The sequence below is a fragment of the Phoenix dactylifera genome, chromosome 12 (genome assembly GCF_009389715.1).
Source record: "Phoenix dactylifera cultivar Barhee BC4 chromosome 12, palm_55x_up_171113_PBpolish2nd_filt_p, whole genome shotgun sequence".
Lineage (NCBI taxonomy): Eukaryota > Viridiplantae > Streptophyta > Magnoliopsida > Arecales > Arecaceae > Phoenix > Phoenix dactylifera.
The window spans coordinates 6,836,749-6,859,099 of NC_052403.1; the positions used below are offsets into that span (position 1 = coordinate 6,836,749).

General features: G+C 40.1%; 2 protein-coding genes across 3 annotated transcripts; both read right to left on the bottom strand.

Annotated features, from left to right (window-relative positions):
* Positions 1 to 2,551: 2,551 nt before the first annotated feature.
* Positions 2,552 to 4,145, bottom strand: LOC103696825 (fasciclin-like arabinogalactan protein 4). Its single transcript, XM_008778549.4, has one exon. It carries the CDS (start codon positions 4,062 to 4,064, stop codon positions 2,775 to 2,777), a length of 1,290 nt encoding a protein of 429 aa, XP_008776771.1. The 5' UTR covers positions 4,065 to 4,145; the 3' UTR covers positions 2,552 to 2,774.
* A 3,979-nt stretch (positions 4,146 to 8,124) lies between these two features.
* Positions 8,125 to 22,112, bottom strand: LOC103696835 (protein ESMERALDA 1-like). 2 transcript variants are annotated; one of them, XM_026801183.2, is made up of 11 exons: positions 21,478 to 22,107; positions 19,874 to 19,943; positions 19,287 to 19,354; positions 19,073 to 19,161; positions 15,045 to 15,242; positions 13,521 to 13,725; positions 13,246 to 13,413; positions 11,872 to 12,039; positions 11,576 to 11,766; positions 8,752 to 9,492; positions 8,125 to 8,624 (listed from the first exon to the last, which is right to left on the bottom strand). In XM_026801183.2, exons 1-10 carry the CDS (start codon positions 21,847 to 21,849, stop codon positions 9,330 to 9,332), a joined length of 1,692 nt encoding a protein of 563 aa, XP_026656984.1. In that variant the 5' UTR covers positions 21,850 to 22,107; the 3' UTR covers positions 8,125 to 8,624; positions 8,752 to 9,329. The 2 variants fall into 2 exon arrangements, with proteins under 2 accessions (XP_026656984.1, XP_026656985.1); XM_026801184.2 differs by lacking the exons at positions 8,125 to 8,624; positions 8,752 to 9,492 and having other exon boundaries at positions 11,594 to 11,752; positions 21,478 to 22,112.
* Positions 22,113 to 22,351: the final 239 nt, after the last annotated feature.

Below are 22,351 nucleotides of genomic sequence, written 5' to 3' on the forward strand. Positions count from 1 at the left end.
TTGATTACAATATAATCATAAAATCTGATTTTATCTATAACAGATTTTGTTAGATACAAGGGCGGAAAACTTATTTTTAAATTATTTAATACTTATTTCTCAAAAAAAATCATAAAGTTTTTTTATTTAATGATTTATGTAAGCTACGCCTCACAACTAGGTAGAAACTCCATTAAAAATGGTTAGATGATTTAATATTGATCCAGGATCTTTAGTCTCAATGTGGACTATTTTGACCACTACGAGCGGAGCTGAACAGGATTTAGAAGCGAGATCCGTCATATCAGAAAACTAAATCGCAGGTTAAACTTGAGGGGGTTATAATTTAATAGTATTTTGTGAAATTAATCAAAGAAGATCATCCTACTATTAATTTAGGGCATGTTACACTCACTCTTGATGTAATTTTTTTTTTTTTTGCTGATATGGCATATTACACAGACCGTATATAAATACAGCCCTAAAAGTCAGAATAACGCGTCCCTAAACATACTAGGTAAATGAGTCTCCAAAGTCCATGGAAGCCCTCCTAAATGATCCGCCACAAAGAAAGCCATCCAATCCGCAATACTATTGACCTTCATGTAAATATGCCTCGCAACAAAGAGAAAACAAGCACCCATCTGACGCCAAACGTCCTGAATTAGGGAGTTAGACCCCACAGCTCTTGCCCGCCCCTAGATTCAGTTGATCGTAGTCACTAAGTCACCTTCCAATATAATGGTATAAGCCTTAAGAAAGTTCTGCACGTATCTGAATCCATCCCAAACAGCTCTCAGCTTCGCCCTAGAAACAGAACAGAACAGGTGTACAACCAGCTCTTGCAGTTTTCCACTTGATCCAATTTTACTTTCTTCACATGAGATTATTCGCTGTTGATGGCCATCACTCATCAGACAAGCTTTTTGCTTTTTAAGAGAATACGTGAAGCTGTCTAAAGATCCTCTGCAAGTAACCAGCACTGAACCATGCTTCGCCTTCAGGGGCTTGAAATACAAAGAGTGAGTAACAGTGGACGACGTCTAGGGAATATACCTTCTAACAGCTCGACCAAGGAAAACAATGACTTCCCACAAAGGGCTCGTTTTAAGACGCATCCCCGGATTCAATCATTCATTTGACCCCCGCTAGCTCCCAAGGAACCATCACATTATGGCGCTATAAAAAGAGATGGTGGACACAGCTTGCATTGTACTAAAACGTACTAACAAATCGCTGCAATCCTCCTGCGTGCCCCTAAAGAAGATATCCTGATATTTTATGGAGCAACATTCAAAAGCAGTCTATTGTTAAAACGTATAGCAACAAATAAAAATACTTATCTTTTTTTTCAGTAAACAAAAATACTTATCTTTCATTGGTAAGATATAATTTGTATTTACTGGCTGTGAAACTCTGCTCTGCATCCAACTCACCAGTAATGTTGGTTACAAATGAAAAACAAATCTCAACTAGATTCCCTAATTATCCTATAACTTAGCACAGTTCCATCCTAGCATTAACACTCAACTCAAGGGAGGCAACTGCATGTCTCTTGAGAAGAAATGCAATGGTTATGCAATCCAACTTCATAGAAGCTCTGAAGTCGTGGAGCCAGAACGAGATCTATATATTTCTCCCATTGTCACGTTAAGTCTTTTAGTTTCTGAACCTTCTAAATAAATCTCTATTTTGCATAATAAAGAACAAAAGCATAGAAGTCATGATTTAAGAGTTGTTTATTCCAAACTAACTTAAATAAAGGAAATTAGCAATCATCCAACCCAAATTGCGTCACACTTCCAGCAATCGGACCTAAGGCCCAATTCAGCAAATGGGGCCCATGGAAAACCATTCGAGAGGCATGGGGAGGGGGAGGCGGATTTGCTACGTTGCCAGGCTGGAACAATCTTCTTGCGCAACTGGCGACGTGGCCACGGGACAGCACACAACACGCGATCCGAAGCAGCACACGTGGGGCCCGGTCGGGAGGTACGAACAAAAGCTCATCGCATATCAGGACAGCATGGAGAAGATATAGTAAAAGAATCTAACCGGTGACGGACGGCTTCCAGCTGCCCATATTCGTACCCTCCTTGTCCCCGCCAGCTCATCCCCACTCCCCGCGATCCCGTCACCGGCAAGGTCAACTTATCCGCCCGCAGAGCCCACCACGTCTCAAAAGCTCTCGGCCTCGTAGAAGGAAACAGAGAACGAGTAGCAGAAGAAGAGGGCAATTCACTAATTGATTGGAATTCCGTGATTCTAGGTTCTCGATCTCTTCTCTCGATTCTCAAATTCCGTTTCGATGGCATTCCAGGAGAAAAATCGGATAAAAATGGGATTTCCATTCATCATCTTCTTCTAGCTCCGGCAGAGACAAAGCGAGAGAGAAAAAGTCGTAATTTTGGAGCAGAGAGACGCTTAAAAAGGGGAAAAACCTTTCCCTGCTCGCCCCGGAGAAGAAAGGAACCATCTTTCTCGATTTTCCAGCTCTTTTTGCCAGCGGATGAAGACGAGTAGAAGAAAAGGGAGATGAAAAGAAGTGAGAGAGTGGGAGAAGAAAGGAATCGCAGTCTAATTGTCGAAGAATTCTCCCAAATTATTCCAATTCCAACAAGAAGCCAATTAAATTTAAATTTCCTCCCCCATTAATAATCACCCCCAAGATATTGAAAATGAAAGAAAAAAAATCGCTGCTTTGCAGCCAGAATTCGAATTCTCGTATACAAAATTCCGAAATCCAAGGACAAAAAAACAAAATTTAGAAGAAAAGAGAAGAAGAATCCCAGATCTCATACCAGTAGTAGATAGAGGTAGCCTATACACAACAGAGCAACTCCATTGGTGATAGAATCCCGATACCTGGACGCGGCCGATCTTATGTCCCCCCCGACCTCGAACCCCGGTGGCGATGACAGCCTCGTCGGTGGCGTTTCCACCCCGTCCGGCCCCTTCGGCGCGGATGCCCCTGCCTGCGCCGGCGGTGGAGCCACCTCCGGCCTTGGCCCTCCGCCCGCCGAATCCTTGCTGAAGATCTCCTTTGGAAGCAAAACCCTTGAGACGGCGAAGACGGCGACGGGGTTCTGGTCGAAGACGGTCCGGGTGATGGAGGCCTGGACCACGCCGGTGTCGATCGCCACGGAGCCGTTCGCCCGCGTGATGTTAAGCGTGAACCGGCCGGCCTCCGTCGCCTCGGTGGCCAGCGTCGGCTGGACAGGGTTCACGATGGACTCCAGGGAGCCCAGCGGGTAGTAGGAGTGGAGCACGTGGAAGCGTAGCACCACCGACTTCCGCTCCGCCGGCAAAGACTGAAGCCGTTCCGTCACCGGCAGCTCGGCGAATGCCTCGTCGGTGGGCACGAACACCGTGATCCCAGCCCCGCGCTCGTCCGCCTCGAACTCCCCCGCCACCCCGGACGCCTCCAGCATCGACGCCGCCACATTGAAGTCCCGCCCGTCGACCAGCACCCGCGTGATGTTCACCGGCGCCGCCGGCCGGGTCTCCGACGCCGCCAGGTCAAACCCGTACGGCACCAGCAGCGCATCCACCGCAAATATACTTACGTTGTACGGCAGCGACTCCACGAGGGAGAGGATAGTGGCGTTGGAGGAGGAGTAGGGGACGGGGGAGCGGGCGGTGACGGCACCGCCACGGGAGTCGCGGGTAAGGTTGACGGCCCCGAGGTCGTTGAAGGCGCGGCCGGTGGTCTGGTAGAGGGTAGTGACGAGCTTGCCGGCGGCTGGGATCCGGCGGAGTTCCTCCCAGGAGAGGTACTCGAGGAGAACGTGGTAGCGGAGGACGTCGGCGATGTCGGCAGTGGAGCGGCCGAGGTCGCCGGAGCGAAGCAGGTAGGCGTTGGGGACGACGAGGAGGGTGAGCGATGACCGCCATGTGAGGTCACCGGCCACCGGCGTCGAGCTCAGTAGACGGTTGAAGCCGGAGAGATCCGGGTACGCCGCGAGGAGGGCTGTGACATTAACCCCCAGGGACACGGAAGGAAGAAGAAGTAAAAGAAAGAGGAGAATAGGGGCAGGATGGGAAATACGAGAACATGGGTGGAAGAAATGAGGAGGCGAAGCCATTTCTTTCTTCTCTCCACTCCACTCCCACTGAAGAGAGAGAGAGAGAGAGAGAGAGAGGAGCAAAGGAGAGTGATGGGGAGAGATGATGATGAGAATATTATAAAATACTTTTCTTCTCTTATTCTGAAAAAATTGAAAATTTTATGCTTGGGGCGTGATCTGATTACCCAAAGTAAGCTCACCTCTCTGAACCCGGGTGGCGAACTGGTAAGTGGTAACGAGGCGGCTGGTGACTTGGCTTTGGTGACCGGAAGGGGGGCGGAGCGGTCGCTGTAACATAGAACGGTGACCCCTCGTGAGGCGTCCGTCGCCACGTGGGAGGGGATGCGATGGGAGTGCACCGGCTGAGACAGGGAACATGGAATGAAGGCGAATGGATACTGGAAACGTGGCTCGTCGATCGTGTAGGGGGAGTTTGGAAACGGTGCTGGATTTGGGGAGAATTACATGTTTTTTGCTCATGCACCTGTAACAGTAGATTAAATTTTCACTGTCATTTGTGGAAGTATCGAGTATTGTCGTTCTTCTTGTTCTTTCTTGTTTACAGATAAACACGAAACTATAGGGTAGTTATGTCCGAAATAAAGAAAGGGGTGTGCACTTCTACGGGTCCCCGGCCATTAATGGATGCCACCACCTTGGCAGTATCAGGGATGAATAGACACCCTGGTTATCTTAAACAATGCATTAATATGCAATTTAAGGTTTCTAGTAATTGTTTGGAATTTGCCATTCCTGATCACTCTTCTTGTGGTCATTCAATCCGGCATGGCTGAATTATTTTTTTATTTTTGATCCTCTAGAATGCTTCTTGGACCCACTTTAGACATCCGATAAAAATAAAGTATATCATTAATAAATATGAGAAAAGTTGCATTACGAAGTGCCTCATCCTTATTACATCTGTTCTTGTTCTTACAAGATTGTTGAAGAATTAATATAGATCCTCATATGCTTTTCTATGTAGTTACACTTCACAATATTGGTGCACATGTGGTCTTGGAAACATATCATGAAGGGAAAAAAAAGGGGAGAAAATTGAAGCGCATCCACTATGAAGAGCAAATCTAAATGACATATGGCTATGATATAATGCCTTTTGATTTTGTTGTCGTTCAAGTGGAATTTATTTAAGATATACTACCATATTGCAAGCCGGCAGTTATCATACCTGATGTAACATGACACATCATAATTAATTAGATATTGAAGTCACATTCGTAGTTTATAGTTCATCACTCATTATAGAAGAGTATTGCATTATGGATCTTTTATATTACTTATTCAGATCAAATAGTTCAAATATTAGACTCAAACAAGTAATAAGAAAAAAAATATGAGAATGGAAGTGAATTTCATAAGGTGCATGAGGTGCATTCCTATCACACAATCACCATCATTTCAATCCGGCGAGAGTGCCCTTCTTCGCCACTGGCTAAAGAGTATCATGCCAACAAGACAGCACACTAAACTATTTTAAAATTAGTCATACTCGAAACATTGATCACTAAGTAATCCTAAAGTCAGTCAGCTGCAAGAAAAAAAGTTCTTAACTATGAGCCAGGTGCATGGTGATGATAAATCATGCATGGAGTGTTTTTGATCGGCCAATGGGAGAAGGCCGAGTTCTTCGGGTGGTGGCAAGAGGAGCCCGCCATGCGGCCCTCCTCGTAGCTGGTCAAAACAAAAGGGAATCCCTGATCTGGCGTCCGTCCCCCAGGCAAAGGATCGCCGATCACGTCACCATGTCGAGGGTAATTTAGTCCTTCCGACAATCAAAGTGGATCGTGGGACCCGCAGGTCCAGCGACAGCTGTGTCGGTCCTTCTTCGGCTCTCAGAAAAAGGACCACGGAGACCAAAACGTGTACCCCCTCCCCCGACGCGGACCCCAGCGCTCGCTAGGGCCAGCGGGGCCCGCGAAAGCTGTCTCTAGCTCGGAGAGATCATGGTAGGGCTCGCGACGAGGGACCGCGACGGAGTCGACATCGGCGTCCGCCACTTTTAGTTTACCTTCTGGGGACGAATTTTGAGGGCCGCGTGTCTATATCGCTTGAGACACAGTTGGAGTGGTGTTTGTGATCCTGAACCAGATCTCAAGATTAAGCGCTGCAGGGATGTCGATCTTTCAAGACATGGCTTTTAGGGCGGAACTCAAAGTAATAGGGAAGAAAACAAGTGCTAAAGGCAGACTGCACCATCCTCAAAAAACTTAGCCAAGATGATTAAGTACATTTTGGAGATGAGGTAGAGGGCTGAGCACCTATTTCTATGCGACATTCGGTGACTGCGGAGAGAGTATTTTATCTTTTCATGTATGTGTTTCGTGAAGCGAACAGAACTGCTGATTGGATCGCTTTTTTTACTATCTACCATTCTGAAGAGTTTTTTAGGACTGGACTGAGCATGCTTCTATTTCTGTGCCACCGTGTAGTCTTCTTCTATTGATTTAGCTGGCTATGCTTGTTCGAGATTAGTGTAAGCAGCCATTGTACCAAAAAAAAATACCTGAACAAAATACGGAAGCCGTAATAATCCTACATATTCTTGTGAATACATCGACTGCATCATCCACGTGGCAGCAAAAAGGTGTGCAGAGAAGGTTAATTGAGAGGATCCAACCAGCTTAGCCGTGGATATGATCCAACTAGTAAATTTTGGTTGGATGAGAGGGTTGTTATGGCAGGGAGAAGATTGTCCCGGCTAGCTATAATTACCCAAAAGATGAGATATGGTTATTCTCTAGAGTGTTGATACTGCTTGACAACAAAGGCAGCGTTGATGGCGGTGCTGTCTTTGACATGACCTGGTGGAAGTAGCTGTTCAGCTCTTACTAACCTTTTTCTTTTTGACAAAAACATTACACCTAACGGCCACTTTGGCATATAGGTCTTCTGTGAGTGGATGTAGGCATGCATGACAAGAAGCGATTTTGATATTGCACCAAACCGACCCTATCAATCTTGCAGTCCGTCACCTTTTATGTTGCCAATCATGCATGGTTACATTAAACCATATGCATATTACCAATACTCTATGATGTATATTAGATTTGGTACTCCCTCGCTTGCTTGCAATTAAGAGCCTCACAGGAAGCCTTTAGAGCTTAATCCTGTACAGCTCTGATGTATAGAAAACACCCGCGACTTGAGTACGAGTGAAAGTTGCTATAGGGTGTGGTGCGAGGGTAATTTTCAATTTTCAACCAATTGCATAGGAGTCAAAAATTTATAAATAACAAGAATAATATTTTAAGTCCAATGAAGAGAAAGCAGTACTTGTTATTTATTATATCCAATAGCAGAAGGTTATATAATACGACTATATTGGAGGCTTTGGTTGGAAAGATGTATATGATATTCTAAATTGTGATTCAATTGACCATCTTAGGCGGTTTTTAAGATGAGAATGAATATTCGTTGTTCAACCATCTTCTTGTATCGCCCTGATGTCATGAGTTCTAGTAATTTGCAAGGAGTTATAATAATAAAACCCTTCTTCAGTAGTTTCCCAACGTGAGAGAGGTTTGGGTTTCAAGGAGTTTTAGAGAGTTATGTGCAGGCTTGGTCGGTTGGAGAAACACCGGGCAGCTCCTCCTATGGTTGGTACGGAGGTTGTGGTTGCGGGGGATGTCAAAGGAGGGAGCTTTAACCGTGAAACTGACTTGAGTACTATATGTCCTCCTTGACAATTCAGAAATATAGACACGATTCATAGTTAACAATTTCTTTCATTTTCCTTTGGATAGACTCGTGACGATTCGCGATATCTCCACTCCTCAGACACAGAGCTGGACCTTCATTACATGTCCACGTATGCTAGAAATCATTGGTCAAAGCAATTTGTTTTTTTTTATTTTTCACTAGCTCGTGCCGTCCTAGTCAGTTTGTTTCAGATCATTTTCCAACAACTATCGAATGCACACCAGAAACATGCTCATCGGTATTGCATAGTTTTAAACAGATAGATATCAAGTGTCCACCAACTGGCTGAATCGCCTCATTGCAGACCAGACTGTGCTCGCATCAGACCAATGAATTGAACCAGAGGCAAAGCAAGGCATTAGGTTTAAGGTCTCTCATCCGCAATTAATAACCAGATGACAGTCCTGGCATCACGCAGAAATTGAGACTCGCACGAATCTTAAATAATCAGCACATAATGATGGAGTGAATTTGTATGTTCTGAGCATTAAAATATATACAAATAAAAATCCTACAAGTGCTGCAGAATAAACTATGGGGAAGCTGATAAACAATTTCTCCAGCCGCAACTTTTCCACCCGCAATCTACAAGAGAATGATTTCAGTGATAAAGTCTGTAGCCTTGGGCCCTTGGGGACAATCTTGCAACTGCAGGCGCAGCACATGGTCTCATACCCCTGCTGCTTCAAAGAGAGGATTGTGCTTGGAATGGTGAAAGGAGCCTACTTCCTTTTTCTGTGACAGTCTTTCTGTTTGCACGATGAGAGCTGCACGGTGGCATGATTGCTAGAGCCATGGTTCCCTTAAATGGTATCAGAACTCTGGGACTGATTTTTCGACTCATGGCACTGAAGTAAACTGGAAAAAAAGAAGAAAAAAAGGCATATCCAATCTTAATATCAAGCCTTATCACATCAAATTGAGAATAATTATGAAAAGAATGAATGATGTATAACTTTGCTATCAATATTGTGTATCTTCTCACCCTCATGGAAGGGCCAAAAAGTCTAAATCTGAACATCGATGTTACAGAGGAAGGATGACACCCTTCATCAAATAATTGCCTCTTACAGAATATCGGAACTTGGTTGGGACGATAACCAAGTAATATACAAAATGGTAATAGAGAAATAAACCTACAACATTAGTGCCCCAAATGCTCGATAATTTCCGTTTCCCCCTCTACACGAACATCTGTGTATAATGAGAAAAAAGTCAATACATATACAAGCCTCCGCCAAAACTGAGGGAGAAGAGTGACGAAACACGATGGTTTCAGATTTGTGAGACACAGAGGCTGCAGATGCAAGCCAAACTCTGTCAGCATCCAGGGTAACTCTTTTGGATGAAAAGAATCCTATCATTGATCATCTCTTCCAGATATACAAGAGGACACCGATATCCCAAGCCAAAAGGAATCGTAACAATGTGCTTTTTGCTGAAGCCTGCAAGCTTGCAAAAAAGACAGCGCTCCGCCAAATGCCAAGGAAAAGAATGAATCACACACCAATGCCAAAATCAGGTGAATTCCAAGGAATGTTAACAAAATCTCCATAACTAATATTATTGAGCTGGTGGAGATTTTAAAACTTCCGATTTGTTCGAGCGGCACATGCAGTCTGGGCAAGGATAGGTGTATATCGAGTCATTTGGTCTTTTAATCTCTATCCCCTTGGCATCACTATGAGCTCGCATGTTTAATAATTGACGCTTCAAGGCCTTCCAACTGTTCCAAAATAAGGGGAAAAGGGTTTGATTATGCATATGCAGTAAAATCACACTACAAAAAAAATAATCCAACCGGTTAAATAATCAATTAGTATTCAAAAAGAGAAGCAAAGCCGTGTTTAGAACTAACTGATAATATAAGCAATTGTTCTTCTTCGACATTATATGCTCTAATAAAGTTGATGAATTTTTCTTCCAAATTTCTTTATTAATCAGTGAACAGTCACAACCAAAAAAACAGAGTTTGGAAGGTGGAAGTGTGTCGTTGCCGGAACATACATACCATCAATGTTTAGGATGAAATGGGATCCCTTCAGTGCCTGCAATTATGACCCACAAAATATGGCATGCCTTCTCTTTTATTTTATGAGAAGTTCAGTCTGAAAGGCATGCTTTCATTACAAATACCCACTTCACCCTCTCAAGGGCTTTTAGATGCCTCTGGATCTGTCTTCCCAGTTTTTAATGCACACCAGGTCATATCCAAGTCATTAGCATTACAAGGTCTTAGTTTTTATGCTTAGGATGACTAAAGTAATATTACCTCCCTCGCTCTTTTCTGGTTCTATTGAATTTCTGATCCTTACTTCCATGGCTTTACTCCAATATTCTTATTTAGAATTTAAACCTATTCTCATCTCATCAAAAAATGACATTATTTAGGTTCGCTTCGACATTATTTCAAGCTTTTTCACATGCAGTCTCACAACATTGGTCAACATCATGGAGAATGAAATTGAGAAAGATACGAAAGTGGGAAAGGTGGTAAAATAGGTTTCTTAAAGCAGGAAAAGTGAAATGTCATAAAAAAATATTAAATTTATAAATATGAATGAATAATTATGGATGAATAACCAAAAAAAAACTTAATGTTGGAATGAATGGATGAATGATTCTTGAAAAAGAAACAAAAGCAATACTCTATGGTGTTGGTTAATTGCAAAATTGGGAAGTGGAACTGCAAGACCCCCCAAGATTGTGTCTTCTCTCCTCTCATCCTAGCCTCTCCCAAATCCCTTCGCCTCGAACTCCTCTCTGTCCATCTCCTCTCCTCCACACCCACCCACCCACCCCCCCCCCCAGGGCCCCAGCCCCCAGGGCCACCCCACCCCAACCAATCCCGACCATATTTGTTTTAAAACCTCTTTCCCTATCTTCCCAATTTGACTTGATTTAGTTCTAACTAAAAGAAATCCGATTTGGTTTAAAATCTCTTTCCTTATCTTCCCAATCTAATTTGATTTAGTTTTGATTTTAAAAAATCTGTTATGGGAAAGTCCATTATTTTAAGGAGTCTAGTTTGATGTGAATCCAATTACGTAAAACATGATAATTTTTAAAAAGTTACAAAAATAAATCTGAGAATGTCAGGACAGGGCATATTCTTTTCCTTGCGTATGCGAACTTTACATTTCTCAAAACACAATTGGCACTCATTTCCCAATTCGGTTTCCTAGAAACTTCTGTTCGAGGGGAAAACATGTTTCCCGGCTCCTGTGCTCATAACTGCAAACTATATAACCTTAGGTCTTCCTCTCCTCTTCCAACATTCACCAAGGGACCATCTCCTTATTGAAGCTCCCTTAGATCTTCATCATGTATGCTTATATCATCAAAATTAATTATCTATCCCTTTGTCCTTAATTGTGCAACTCTAGAGCTCCTCCATTATACCCATCTCTCATTCTATCAATCCTAGTCACAAATCTACCACAATATTCTCACATGTGCTACATTCAACTTGTTTTTTTGGAACCTCTTTCTTGTCCAATATTTTGACTATGCAACATTGCAAGCCTCATTATCGTTCTACTTTTTCCTTTAAGCCACCAAGGTATATGTTGCTCATATAGCATCATGAATGGTTAGTGTTAAATATTAACTTGTATTTCTGCTACTCTTGATGAACTAAGATTTTGGATATAATTTGGTTAATCATAAATACGTACTCCCTAATGATCTACAAGCAATGGATGTATTAACCTGAAAAAATATTTCAATGAAAAAAAAATCAATAAGAATCATAGCTCACAACCCGCATAAATAAACTGAACTGTTCATCTTGATTCATAACAACGTACCTAACTTTTGGATTGTCAAACAACAAGGCCAACTTCCTTTTATCAGGCTTGATAGTCTTAGAATGTCCACCATACAAATATCTTCTATGACCAATCAAAAAGTGAGGAAAATTCCCACCTTGAGTTGTCAAAAACACTTCGCTATGAAGACAAACACTATAGTCTACAGCAGCCATCCTAGAAGAATAGTTCTGGAAATTATAATTCAAGTTAAAACAATAAATTGTAAAAGATTATGTAATAGGCATGATCTACAGTATAAAATCTCAAGAACCACAAAAACAAATTAATGTTACCTTAAATGGAGCAAGCTCCTCAGCTGACGCTAATGTCTCTTTAGTTTGCAAAAGGGGAAACATTTCAAGAAGTGGAGCCATAGTCTTTTCTGCCTTGTAAATCTTTCCTGAAGCCAAATATATAGCTGTATTATTACTGAAACCCATGCCTTGGAGAATCAAGCCAACCTGAGCACAAAAGACAATTAGGTAGGAACAGGCAACTCCAAGTGCATGGTAATGCATCAAACATAACAAATCTACCAAAAAGGGCATTAAAATATATACAAATTAGTAATTTCAGAATTGTCGAAACAAACTATTTCCTAAAGCATCAGCCATGCTAACTGAAGATAGCTGATCCATTGCAGATAACGTAACTGAATTTTGTGAAATCATGGGTCACCTTAGGTGCTTATTTTCACAAAAAATATGTTAAGAACCAAACCATCTAAAATTGTGCTAAAGAATTCTTTGATTTAGTCTTGCTCAGTTTACAAGATCTATGCTAGCTGCCTAGCTCCTCAGTGTCCCATGCATATGATTATGATATCCCATAGTATTTCTCCTGCTCTTGACAGGAAAAACTTTTTTTATGAATAAAAGTCCAGAGATTTCTACATATACACATATATGCTTCAAAAAAGGGAGAAAATATTTGCTTATTGGCACCACAGAAATATAGGAGCTTTAGCTTTATACAGATGTTGGTCAAGAGAGACTCAAATGCAACAGCAAGTGATGTTATAAACAATATAATTTTTGTCTGATATTTGATTTGCATGTAAACCTGAATAAACTAGACTAAAGTCCCCCTATTCAGCTCTGTTCAAGATTCATTCATGCAAACAGATTTTTGGTCACCAAAGATACAATATTGAGCATTATTTTTGAGATTTTAGAAAAAAATAAACCACCTTTTCAACATTTATTTCCTTCTAATCAAATTGAATTTATTCCTACACAAAAAAAGAATCATGTCAATATTATTTCTTTTTTTTTCTTTGTTTTGGGGGGGGGGGGGGGGGGGGGGGGGTTTGCTTTATTCAAATGACTCCTTTTAAGTTATCCAGAACCTAACAGGATTTTAAGGGATACAGATGCTTTAACAGTTCAAGCACCACACTCTAGAAACATACGATGCTAAGCATCAGTCAAGAATGATCTTGTTGGAGGTCAAGGAACAACAAGTGGTTGTAAGGTCAAAGTAGCATGAAAGCACTAAAGCAAAGCAAACAAAAGGAAAAGCCGACAAGAATGACCGCAAACTTAAAGCATCTTCAAGTCAATTTCTTTGCTAAGCAAGAAGACAGGCATGGCACAGATGGTTCCAGCAATCATAAACTTTACAGCATTCTGATACGAAACACTATTAAAAGCTAGACAAACATTTACCTCCAAAGGTGTAAGAGGACATTTTCCATTCATCCTAATTACACCAGGTCGTATAACACGACCGGGTTTAGTAAATTTTCCTCTCCAACCTCTTTCTCTTGCAGCATTCATGTCCTGGTTCTCCTCTTCACCGCCATCAAATATGCAACAAGAGAATGCAACCATATCCTGAAAAAGAGGGCAACAATCAGATTTACTATTATATTTCCATGAAGTTCATGAAATGAAAATACAAGAGCAACCAGAAGTCCAAATATTGGTTGTGGAAAGTTGACCTCTTCAAAGCGAAGATGCACTGCAATATATCTACCATTATTGTCTATGCTGCGTTCCTTAATTCGAGAAATCAACTTTTCAGCCAAAGTTGCTATAGGCTTTGAAAAGCGTAAGGCTTCAAAATTTGCCAAGCATCTTAGGCGTTGGACCGTAGAAGGGGCATCAAATGATAAACGATTGGCAAAAGGAGATATCCTTATAAACCTGAATTTCAATCAAAAAACAAATGTTGTTGAATTATTATAAACCATTACTCATGGAATCTTACAGTAATAAAACCACAAGGAAATAGGCTTACATGCTTTTAGGGGTTTCTGATTATGTCAAAACAGACTTCTTTATGAAATTACGCGAGAAACTACACATTTTGAAAGTTTGCAAAATTAGAACGCTTGTTTATGAACTTGCCTTCTCCAGCTTTCAGTCTCATGCCTCATTTTCTATCATCTAACATGTTGTTTCACAGTACTGGTGCTTCTCTCCAGCCAAAGGCACTTAGAAACACAAAAGGCATCTATTTCTCAATAAATGATATGATGATAAAAATGCTTTTATATATAATAAAACTCAAAGGGCAACCTACATCAAAACCCACTCAACTAGAACAAATAAGACAGTATGGCACAGCATCATATAACATCAAGACTTTTTCCTCAAAAAAAAAAAAAACATCAAGACTTTTTCCACTGAACAAAAGTATAAAAACCTGTTCTATATAACATCATGGGCTTCTGATATATCATCCTTTATATGTTTTGGATGAAGAGAACTGTATCTAAGTTTCAGTATCTAATGAATCGATGACATCTGAGCTATGTTCCACTAGATTTTAGTATTTTGTACATAATGATATGATTATATTTTAATTAAAAAAGGTTACCCTCAAAGTAGCAACAATTTTGCAATAACTATTCCTTCTAATGGTTCATACAATCATAGTGATGACAATGATATGAAATTTGCATCAGGTGGAATTATTATGTTTTATAGAGCTGTTCATCACCTCTCTAAAACTAGTGTTTAGCGAGCATAGCACTTGCTTGAACCATAAAATTCTACATTTGATTTGTTAGCCTACAGGAAATTATGTACGTAATATATGATAGTAGGCACAGCAATGCAACAACAACCAACTAAAACCAACTCAAATTTGTAGCCACATCACATCACTACCGTATACCTGAATGCGTTCAGGTATCTTACTCAACACATAGGACCCAAAATATTTTTCACCCATGCACTAGTACTGATACCATTACAATTAGCAATTTCATGTACCCTCACATGAAGTTTGAACATAAAACCCTATATTAGCTTTATGGGACAGATCAAGTTACACGTAAATACGTAAAACAAAAATTTAGCAAAATTCTTCAATAGAATGACAAAGATAGTCCCTAGAAACTGCTATACAAAGAAAAATAAAATCTCTAGAAAAAATGTAAATGAATTCTCATTAAGCCTGCAATTACTAGAACAACCTGCCAAGTAAAAGTGGTAGATAGACAGGATATTCAACTCACTTTTCTTCAATTAACTTAGGCAGGACAGCATCCTTGTAATATTGTATGGAAGACCAAGCCTTGATCTTGAAGTTATGCACATTACTCATATTGTGACCAAATCGTTCCATCATGAAGTCAGGCACCTTATCAACTACTCTTACATCATTTTTCAGGGTATGGATGAAGTGCTCCTCGTCATAGATATCCTTAAATTTGCTGCAGGCAATGGTAAATATGTCAGCAAGATCATCATTAATAGATTCTTTACCTACTACTTAACAAACAGCGTGCTAGCAAGTAACAATGTTATTTTTTATATGTTTCTTAATTAATCAGTATGATTTATATACAGAAACCCAATGTCAGAAGGCCAAGAAGACTCCATAAAGGGAAATACTAAAAAAAAAGTCTTAGATGTGAAGGCCAAGAAGACTCCAATCCAATTATTTCAACTTTCCTTCTGGCAGTTCACAAGCTAATTAAGGGTAACAGAGTTTTAGGCATTACAAAAAAAGTGTAAGCCAATGATTAAAGTACCATCTGCTGCACCAATGCTGGCCATGGGCTAGCATACAATATCAGCAGTGCCATGCCATGCTAGGGCTCATAACAAAAGAGAGAGAAAAAAAGGAAAAGAGCCAATTTGTGTCAATAAATTCTAGTCTATGCCAGTTGTATCATGCCCATATCCAGTTGTCTCATTACATGACATAGAGCATACACTAGCACTTGAATTCATGTTATCAGCTAAAGAGAAATGCAACTCATCTTCACTATTCATAAGTGTAGACTATAACAATATTACTTTTTGAATTATTAAGCAGCAGTAAAAAGTTGTCGATTATTGAACAAGATAAAACAAATGCCAAACTACTAGAAAAGAACACCTCTATAATGAAGATAAAAGCCAGCAAGTTCATCAAAGCTAAGAGTTAGACTGAGGTGGGTAACATAAATAACAAAAACAAGTAGAATGGTTACTTAACTGAGTCCCTAAATTAGCTAGAGGCCCAAAAGGCACAGGTCGGACCTAGAAGACAAAATGGATCTATTGATCTAAAAAGAAATGCTTGGAATATACAAATTCCAGTGTTCAATTTCTCACCCATGCCTTCCACCATACTGCTTGTGTCTCTAGTGGCTGGCACTGACTAGGCACAGTTTGTTGTGTAATATACCTTTCTTGGCTATCAACCACTCTGTTGTTACACATATGATAGGAAAGTCAACATAAAAGATATGCAGTAATCAGCACCACCATCAGTAAAGTCAGAAACAAATGAGATTATGATGCCTTTTGACACAGTAAGCATCTTGTGTCCCTATTTAGAAACACGCTATCAAGGTTTCATAAATCATCCCAGAATTGTTGGAAACCATATAAAGGCCATACCTCAATTATGGTATGTTGCATTGTGAAACTTATCCATCATGTTGGTACCTCTATCCAAATAATAAATCATACAGCTATTATTTAGGCACCCTAAACCCTTCAATCACCAAGTATACCCCTATTAAAATGAAACTTCGTGACCTGTCTCCTTTCCATCTATGCATTAGGCCTATTAATCCATGACCAGGGGATCTTGACAGATTTAACACTAAGAAGCGAACAGAAGCAGCTCACCAACAGTCTTCATATTCTATGAATCTCCATAATCAAGCATTTAGCTTGTTACCGACCTTGACATTTGACATCTTTTGCTAAACATAACGACCCCTTCATACACTCATAATATATATGCTGAAACACATAATGAAACTCATCAAGTAAAAACTAAACACATAGGTAAGAGCAACTGGAATAAGAAGTTGGCAGCACACCACCTGTATTTTGTTAATGAAATCATAAGTGGTATAAGAAGAAGAGGGAACATAACACCGAAGTTCCAAAGCTAAGGAACTAGCTCAACCTCTAGAACAAACCAGTTCAAGAGAGATGCCTTGAATATCAGCAACAAAACAAACAACCAAACAAAATGCTACCACTCAACTGATAAACACCATTATCACACACACACAAAAAGAAAGAAGAAGAAGAAGAAGAAGATGAGGCCCCATTATCACAACTTATAAACAAGGAGACAGAACAAAATGAAAACCACTCAAGCCATGCAAGCAAAATGCATGAGTAAAAGTTCATTAGACAATTCATTCCTGTCCATATGCCAATTCTGAAGCACCGCACACCACTCCATAGTTAACCAGAAAACCTTTTTAAAATTCCTATTATGTTTCTCCAGCCAAACTTCCAAAGCAAAACCTTCAGAATCAGGTTTATAGATTTGGTGCTTTCCTAGCAAACTACTTGGTCATTTGACATTCATCTAATGATGTGTCAGAAATTCAAAGGGGAAGTTTATATCTCTTTCCTCTATTTCACATCTCTTTCCTCCACCAAGAAAAGTCACCTACACAGTTCTAATAACAAAGACAACCTGTGGATAGGTGCCTAATAAGTCCTCTTAAGAAAACAACAACTTCTGTTGAAAAGTTGAACTATTATGCTTTACAAATCATCCTTCTGCACTAGTCCTATGTAGGCATGTGGTTCTTTCAATACAATCAACAATTTGGCTTCTACAAAGAAAGGATCCCTTCGTTTCAAGTTTTTTTTTTCCTAGCTTCAAAACTACTCGCTCCTTTGGTATTGGATCAGTGCAACAATAAAACTAGAGATAGAGGACCATTTCTCTGACTTATCCTCCCTCAACAAACACATAGTCAAGAACGGCATATCATCAAGAAACAATAACAAAATAAGGATGCAAAGTATCCAATTTAGCTTAGAGCACTACTTGCCATGCCTAAACACCACAAGATCACCTATGTCGACAACACCAAGTAGAAAGGATCTTTTTTTCAACCCCGCATAATATAATTTTAGATTTCAGACTTCAAATCCCATCTATTTTGATCCCAGAGAAACTTGTTCTTGCCACTTGGGTCCACAATTTATAGCCTCTGCTCTGAATTTGCCGGCATATGCCTAAAATTTTCAGGTTTGCATACTAGCTCTCAATCTGAATATTTCGTCACACTCACCTCCAACCTATGAGCATTTGAAGAAAACTTTCTTACAGCCTCTTCCATTGTGTTTTCCAGCACCATTAGGGCAATAAAGACTGCAAAGAGGTAAAAGGCACGCCTTGATAGGAGCAAGACCACATTCGGCAGAATAATCGTCTATCACCAAAAAAAAAGTTTGATCTTCCACACAAACAATTATTTTTATGTTTTAAAATTGCACCCTCACAATATGAAGCCCTGATTTTGAAAACAGCATGAGATTATCCTTGAAACTTTGGGGAAACCTTTCTGTTTCATACGAAGAGATATTACATAATTGTCTACAATGCCATCCACTAAACATATTTAGACTGGAGGATTTGCTGCCAATTATCTTCAATGATTACAAAAATTCAATTTGTCATAGATTTCAGGTCATGAGTAGCTGTTAAAACTTGAAACTTAACAAAAAAAACATATGTTTGGTTTTGCATGTTCTGGATGAAACTAGATAGTTCCATAAAAAAAAGGCCAAACTGATTCAGAATAGGTGTACGTCTTTCAGAATGCAAACTGTTGCAGTTAGCTTTTATAACCAAACTGTTACAGATGAAGTGTTTCATACTGGATATTCACATCATGTTTGGATTATCTGGCATGAAAGAGTAAATTTTGTAAGACTAAAAGAGACTAGCATTATGTGAAAGGAAGAGATATGTTAACTGGTGAGAAAGAAGTTAAACCATTGAATGCAACCTTCACAATTAATCTAAACCCATGATTATAAAAAGGTTGACAAACTTATAGGTTTATTTGTTGGTGCCTTTTATATCAACAGTTAAGTCTCAGACCAAAGACTTATATGTCAAAATCAGGGGCTCATCAAGTAACCTCTACACAAAGTATGAGACTGAGATGATGGATCAAAGTAACTGACAAAATTTGTTCAGCCTAAGAATATGGTAATGCCAAAACCAGACAGCAAGATTGACTTACACAAGCTATGCAACAAAGAATAGATTGAGATCTTTACAAACCTAGGATCCCTCCAAATGCTGTGGTAGTGGAAATTAGGGATAACAAGCGTTGCATTTAGATATCCAGCTACTGCAACTGCATTGCATATCTATCATATGTACAACAGGAAAAAAAATATAAGTGACAGAAGGTAAATTAGTAAATGATACATCTAGAAACTTTTTAAAAAGCTAAAATCAACATGTGCTGAGACAGAAAAAGAACAGGAATTACCGATGCCCGTTGTTGATTTAAACCACCATTTGCTTCGACATATATGTAACCATTAGAATCAGGCAACTCTGTATAAGAAAGACAAAAACTTAAATAAATTTTATATCAATGAATGATTTGGAACATATCAACAAAATGGATACAGAAAATAAGGGGGCAAAGATAAGATGGAAAGTTCTAAAGTCAAATTTTTTAGCAGCAATCAGATAAATTATATCTAACAAGATTCAAAACTTTATGAGCTGATAAACTGAATCCAGAAGATTGAAACTATAGGCGACCTTTAACAAGAGCATGTAAAAGGTGAATGTCCCTTATTAAGGTATTTCAACATTTTCTTAGTATTTCTAAAAAATGCAAATACAGCAAAGTAATAGTATTATAACCCAAATTGCAGAAAAAAATCATACACACTTGAGTTTTATATACCCCATGAAACCCAAAAAAGAAAAAAGAAACATAGCATGTTAAATTGAGACTCCACTCCAACATTAATAACTTTGTAGACTGACAAACTGATTCAAGTTTCACAATGTACATAAACAAATAAAAGTTCAAATTTATGACATTTAAGAAAGATATCATACCATTCATGGTCATATTTATACATGGCCGCCACATACCACCTTTATAAGGGTGTCTCCATACTGTTGCTAACTACAAAAAAGAGTTGAAACTTTAATTCATAACAAATGAGATTCAGCATTCCAAAAATTTTATAAGATAAAAGAAAATGAAGAAAAGGAGAAGGCACATTTTCTTCGATAAAAAATGACGTTACAATTTAACAATTCATAGTAACAGGTGTGTACATATACTGCAACTCAGGATACAGGATTGAGGATCTTATGTGACATGTCAAGAACTACTAAAGAAAACTAAATTATCCACAATGGGGGTGACAAAACCTGGATTATTGAACCCAGATATAAATAAAATCATGTGAAAGCAACTTTAACTTCATCAATATGCCCATCATAAATCAATAATTCTAGACTCAACGAGTTCGTATATACTTTCTTCAACCCAAAAAAGAACTTCCAAATATATAGTACTCTTTTAGCATGATTCAGCAAATCTGGCACTCCCTAAAAATGAAACATGCATGTACCAAGCTCATCTCATTTATATGGATCCTCTCTGTAAACCACGATTTGTACTAATAATTTTTTTTCTTTAAAATTTTATGTTGGTCAAATAACATCCTAGATAGAAGCATCTCATCAATTCTTCTCTTGATTTTAGTTTGACAAAATGGCTTTATCTATTTCTCTATTATTTGTATAATAGATATGAAAGTTACCTCGTCTATTTGATCCCAAACTTTTTTTCATTCATTTTTTACCACAATTGCACTTCCTTTATTCTAGTTCTACTAGTTTTTAGAACTTCATAAACCATATACATCTTCATAGTCCAATTTAGCACCCAACCTTATATTCATCTCATCAACAACAGTATTGTATCATCCGCATGTAACAAAAACCATGACAAATGAAAAATTAGAAATGTTATTCACAACAAGAAGACACTTCCTTATCTTCATAAAAACTTTTTAATGCCTAATATCTATCATTTGCACTGCAAAAGCGCAATATCAACTGTCGAGTATTATAGCAGCTTCTAAGATATGCAGCAAGAAAGTTTCCTTGGATAAGGTGAATAAATACTCAAATAAAGGAGGGGGGAAGGGCATATATATATATATATATATATATATATATATATATATATATAATTTTTTTTAAAAAAAGAAAACAAAGGTAGGTGAGGGTTTTGAAGTCACCATGCATATGCTATCAGTGTCATATTTAACACAGACAATGATACAAATGTTGCTATCACGCCCTGTGAGTTAGTTTTAATAAAACTCAGCATGTACACTAGGTACATTGTCATTTTCTAGCCTTGGCAAAGAACCCCGATGAAGTGTACCCATAAAACAAACTCAGAAGTAGGAGATCCGCAAGGAATATGCCGTCATAAACATACTATCGGGGTTTTTTTGGATGAGTTCGTTCCTAGAAACCAAACCATCCATTCTCTGGGCAAGATTCAACACCTTGATATCATCTCAGCGCCCTCGGAGAGCAATCCAAGAGCAATGAGTAACCACCAAGAGCCAAGAAAAGACAAGAAAATGCAGATCCAAGCGGATTCATTAAAAAACGGTGTGGGTTCAAGAACTGACCACATCGGAGGAGTTATCGGCGTTCATATCGGGGCGGAGGCGCTGGTACAGCTGGGGGCTGCGGTACATGGAGCCGGAGGCGGGGCGGGAGATGATGCGGGGAACGCCCTCGAGGGATACGGTGCCCATATAGAAAAGCATCCCGGCGACATAGAGGAGCGGCGCGAACAGGAAGATGGCCTGCCGCCGGAGGAGGAGCGAGAGGAGCATCCACGCCATCCGCTGCACGAGCGACCGCGGGGCCTGGAGCGCCCTCCCGGACGCGGACTTGGAGGGCCGCCGGTGGGTCCTCGGCGACCGACGGGGAGAAGCTGGTGGGGACGGCGTCCCCCCGCCGCTGCCGAGGCGGTTGTAGGCGTGGTGCGGCACCATCGCGTCGTCGTGGTCGCCGGCGGCGCCGCCGAATGGGGCGATCCCTCCGTCCCCCCCGGTGGAGATCGATGGCGGGTTCTATGCAGAGGGGCGGCTCCGCATGTATCGTTTCTTGGGCGCAGGGGAAAGCGAGGAAGGAGGGGATCGGTGGGGAGTGCGGGGCACGTGCGGCGGTGGTGAGGACCGGGCTTTTGACCAACTCGACGGATGTCCGTCTCCTGACCGGAGTTCTCGGACCACGGAGACGAGCGCTTGTTTGTTGATAGGCTTATAAACAGCCGTTGAACTTTTGCATTTAGAGGCGTGCCACGTCGGGCTTGGCCCAGATAAGCTTTGATTGGGCTTGGAGCCTTTTGGGCCAGCCTATATCCAAGAAACCCTAATAGATACTTTTCTTTCTTCAATCTCACAGAAGTAGTAGTGATTATTGCCATAAACACATCATATAATTGATTGGATGAACAAAGTATCTTATTGATTTTATCCAATGTTTCAATATTGT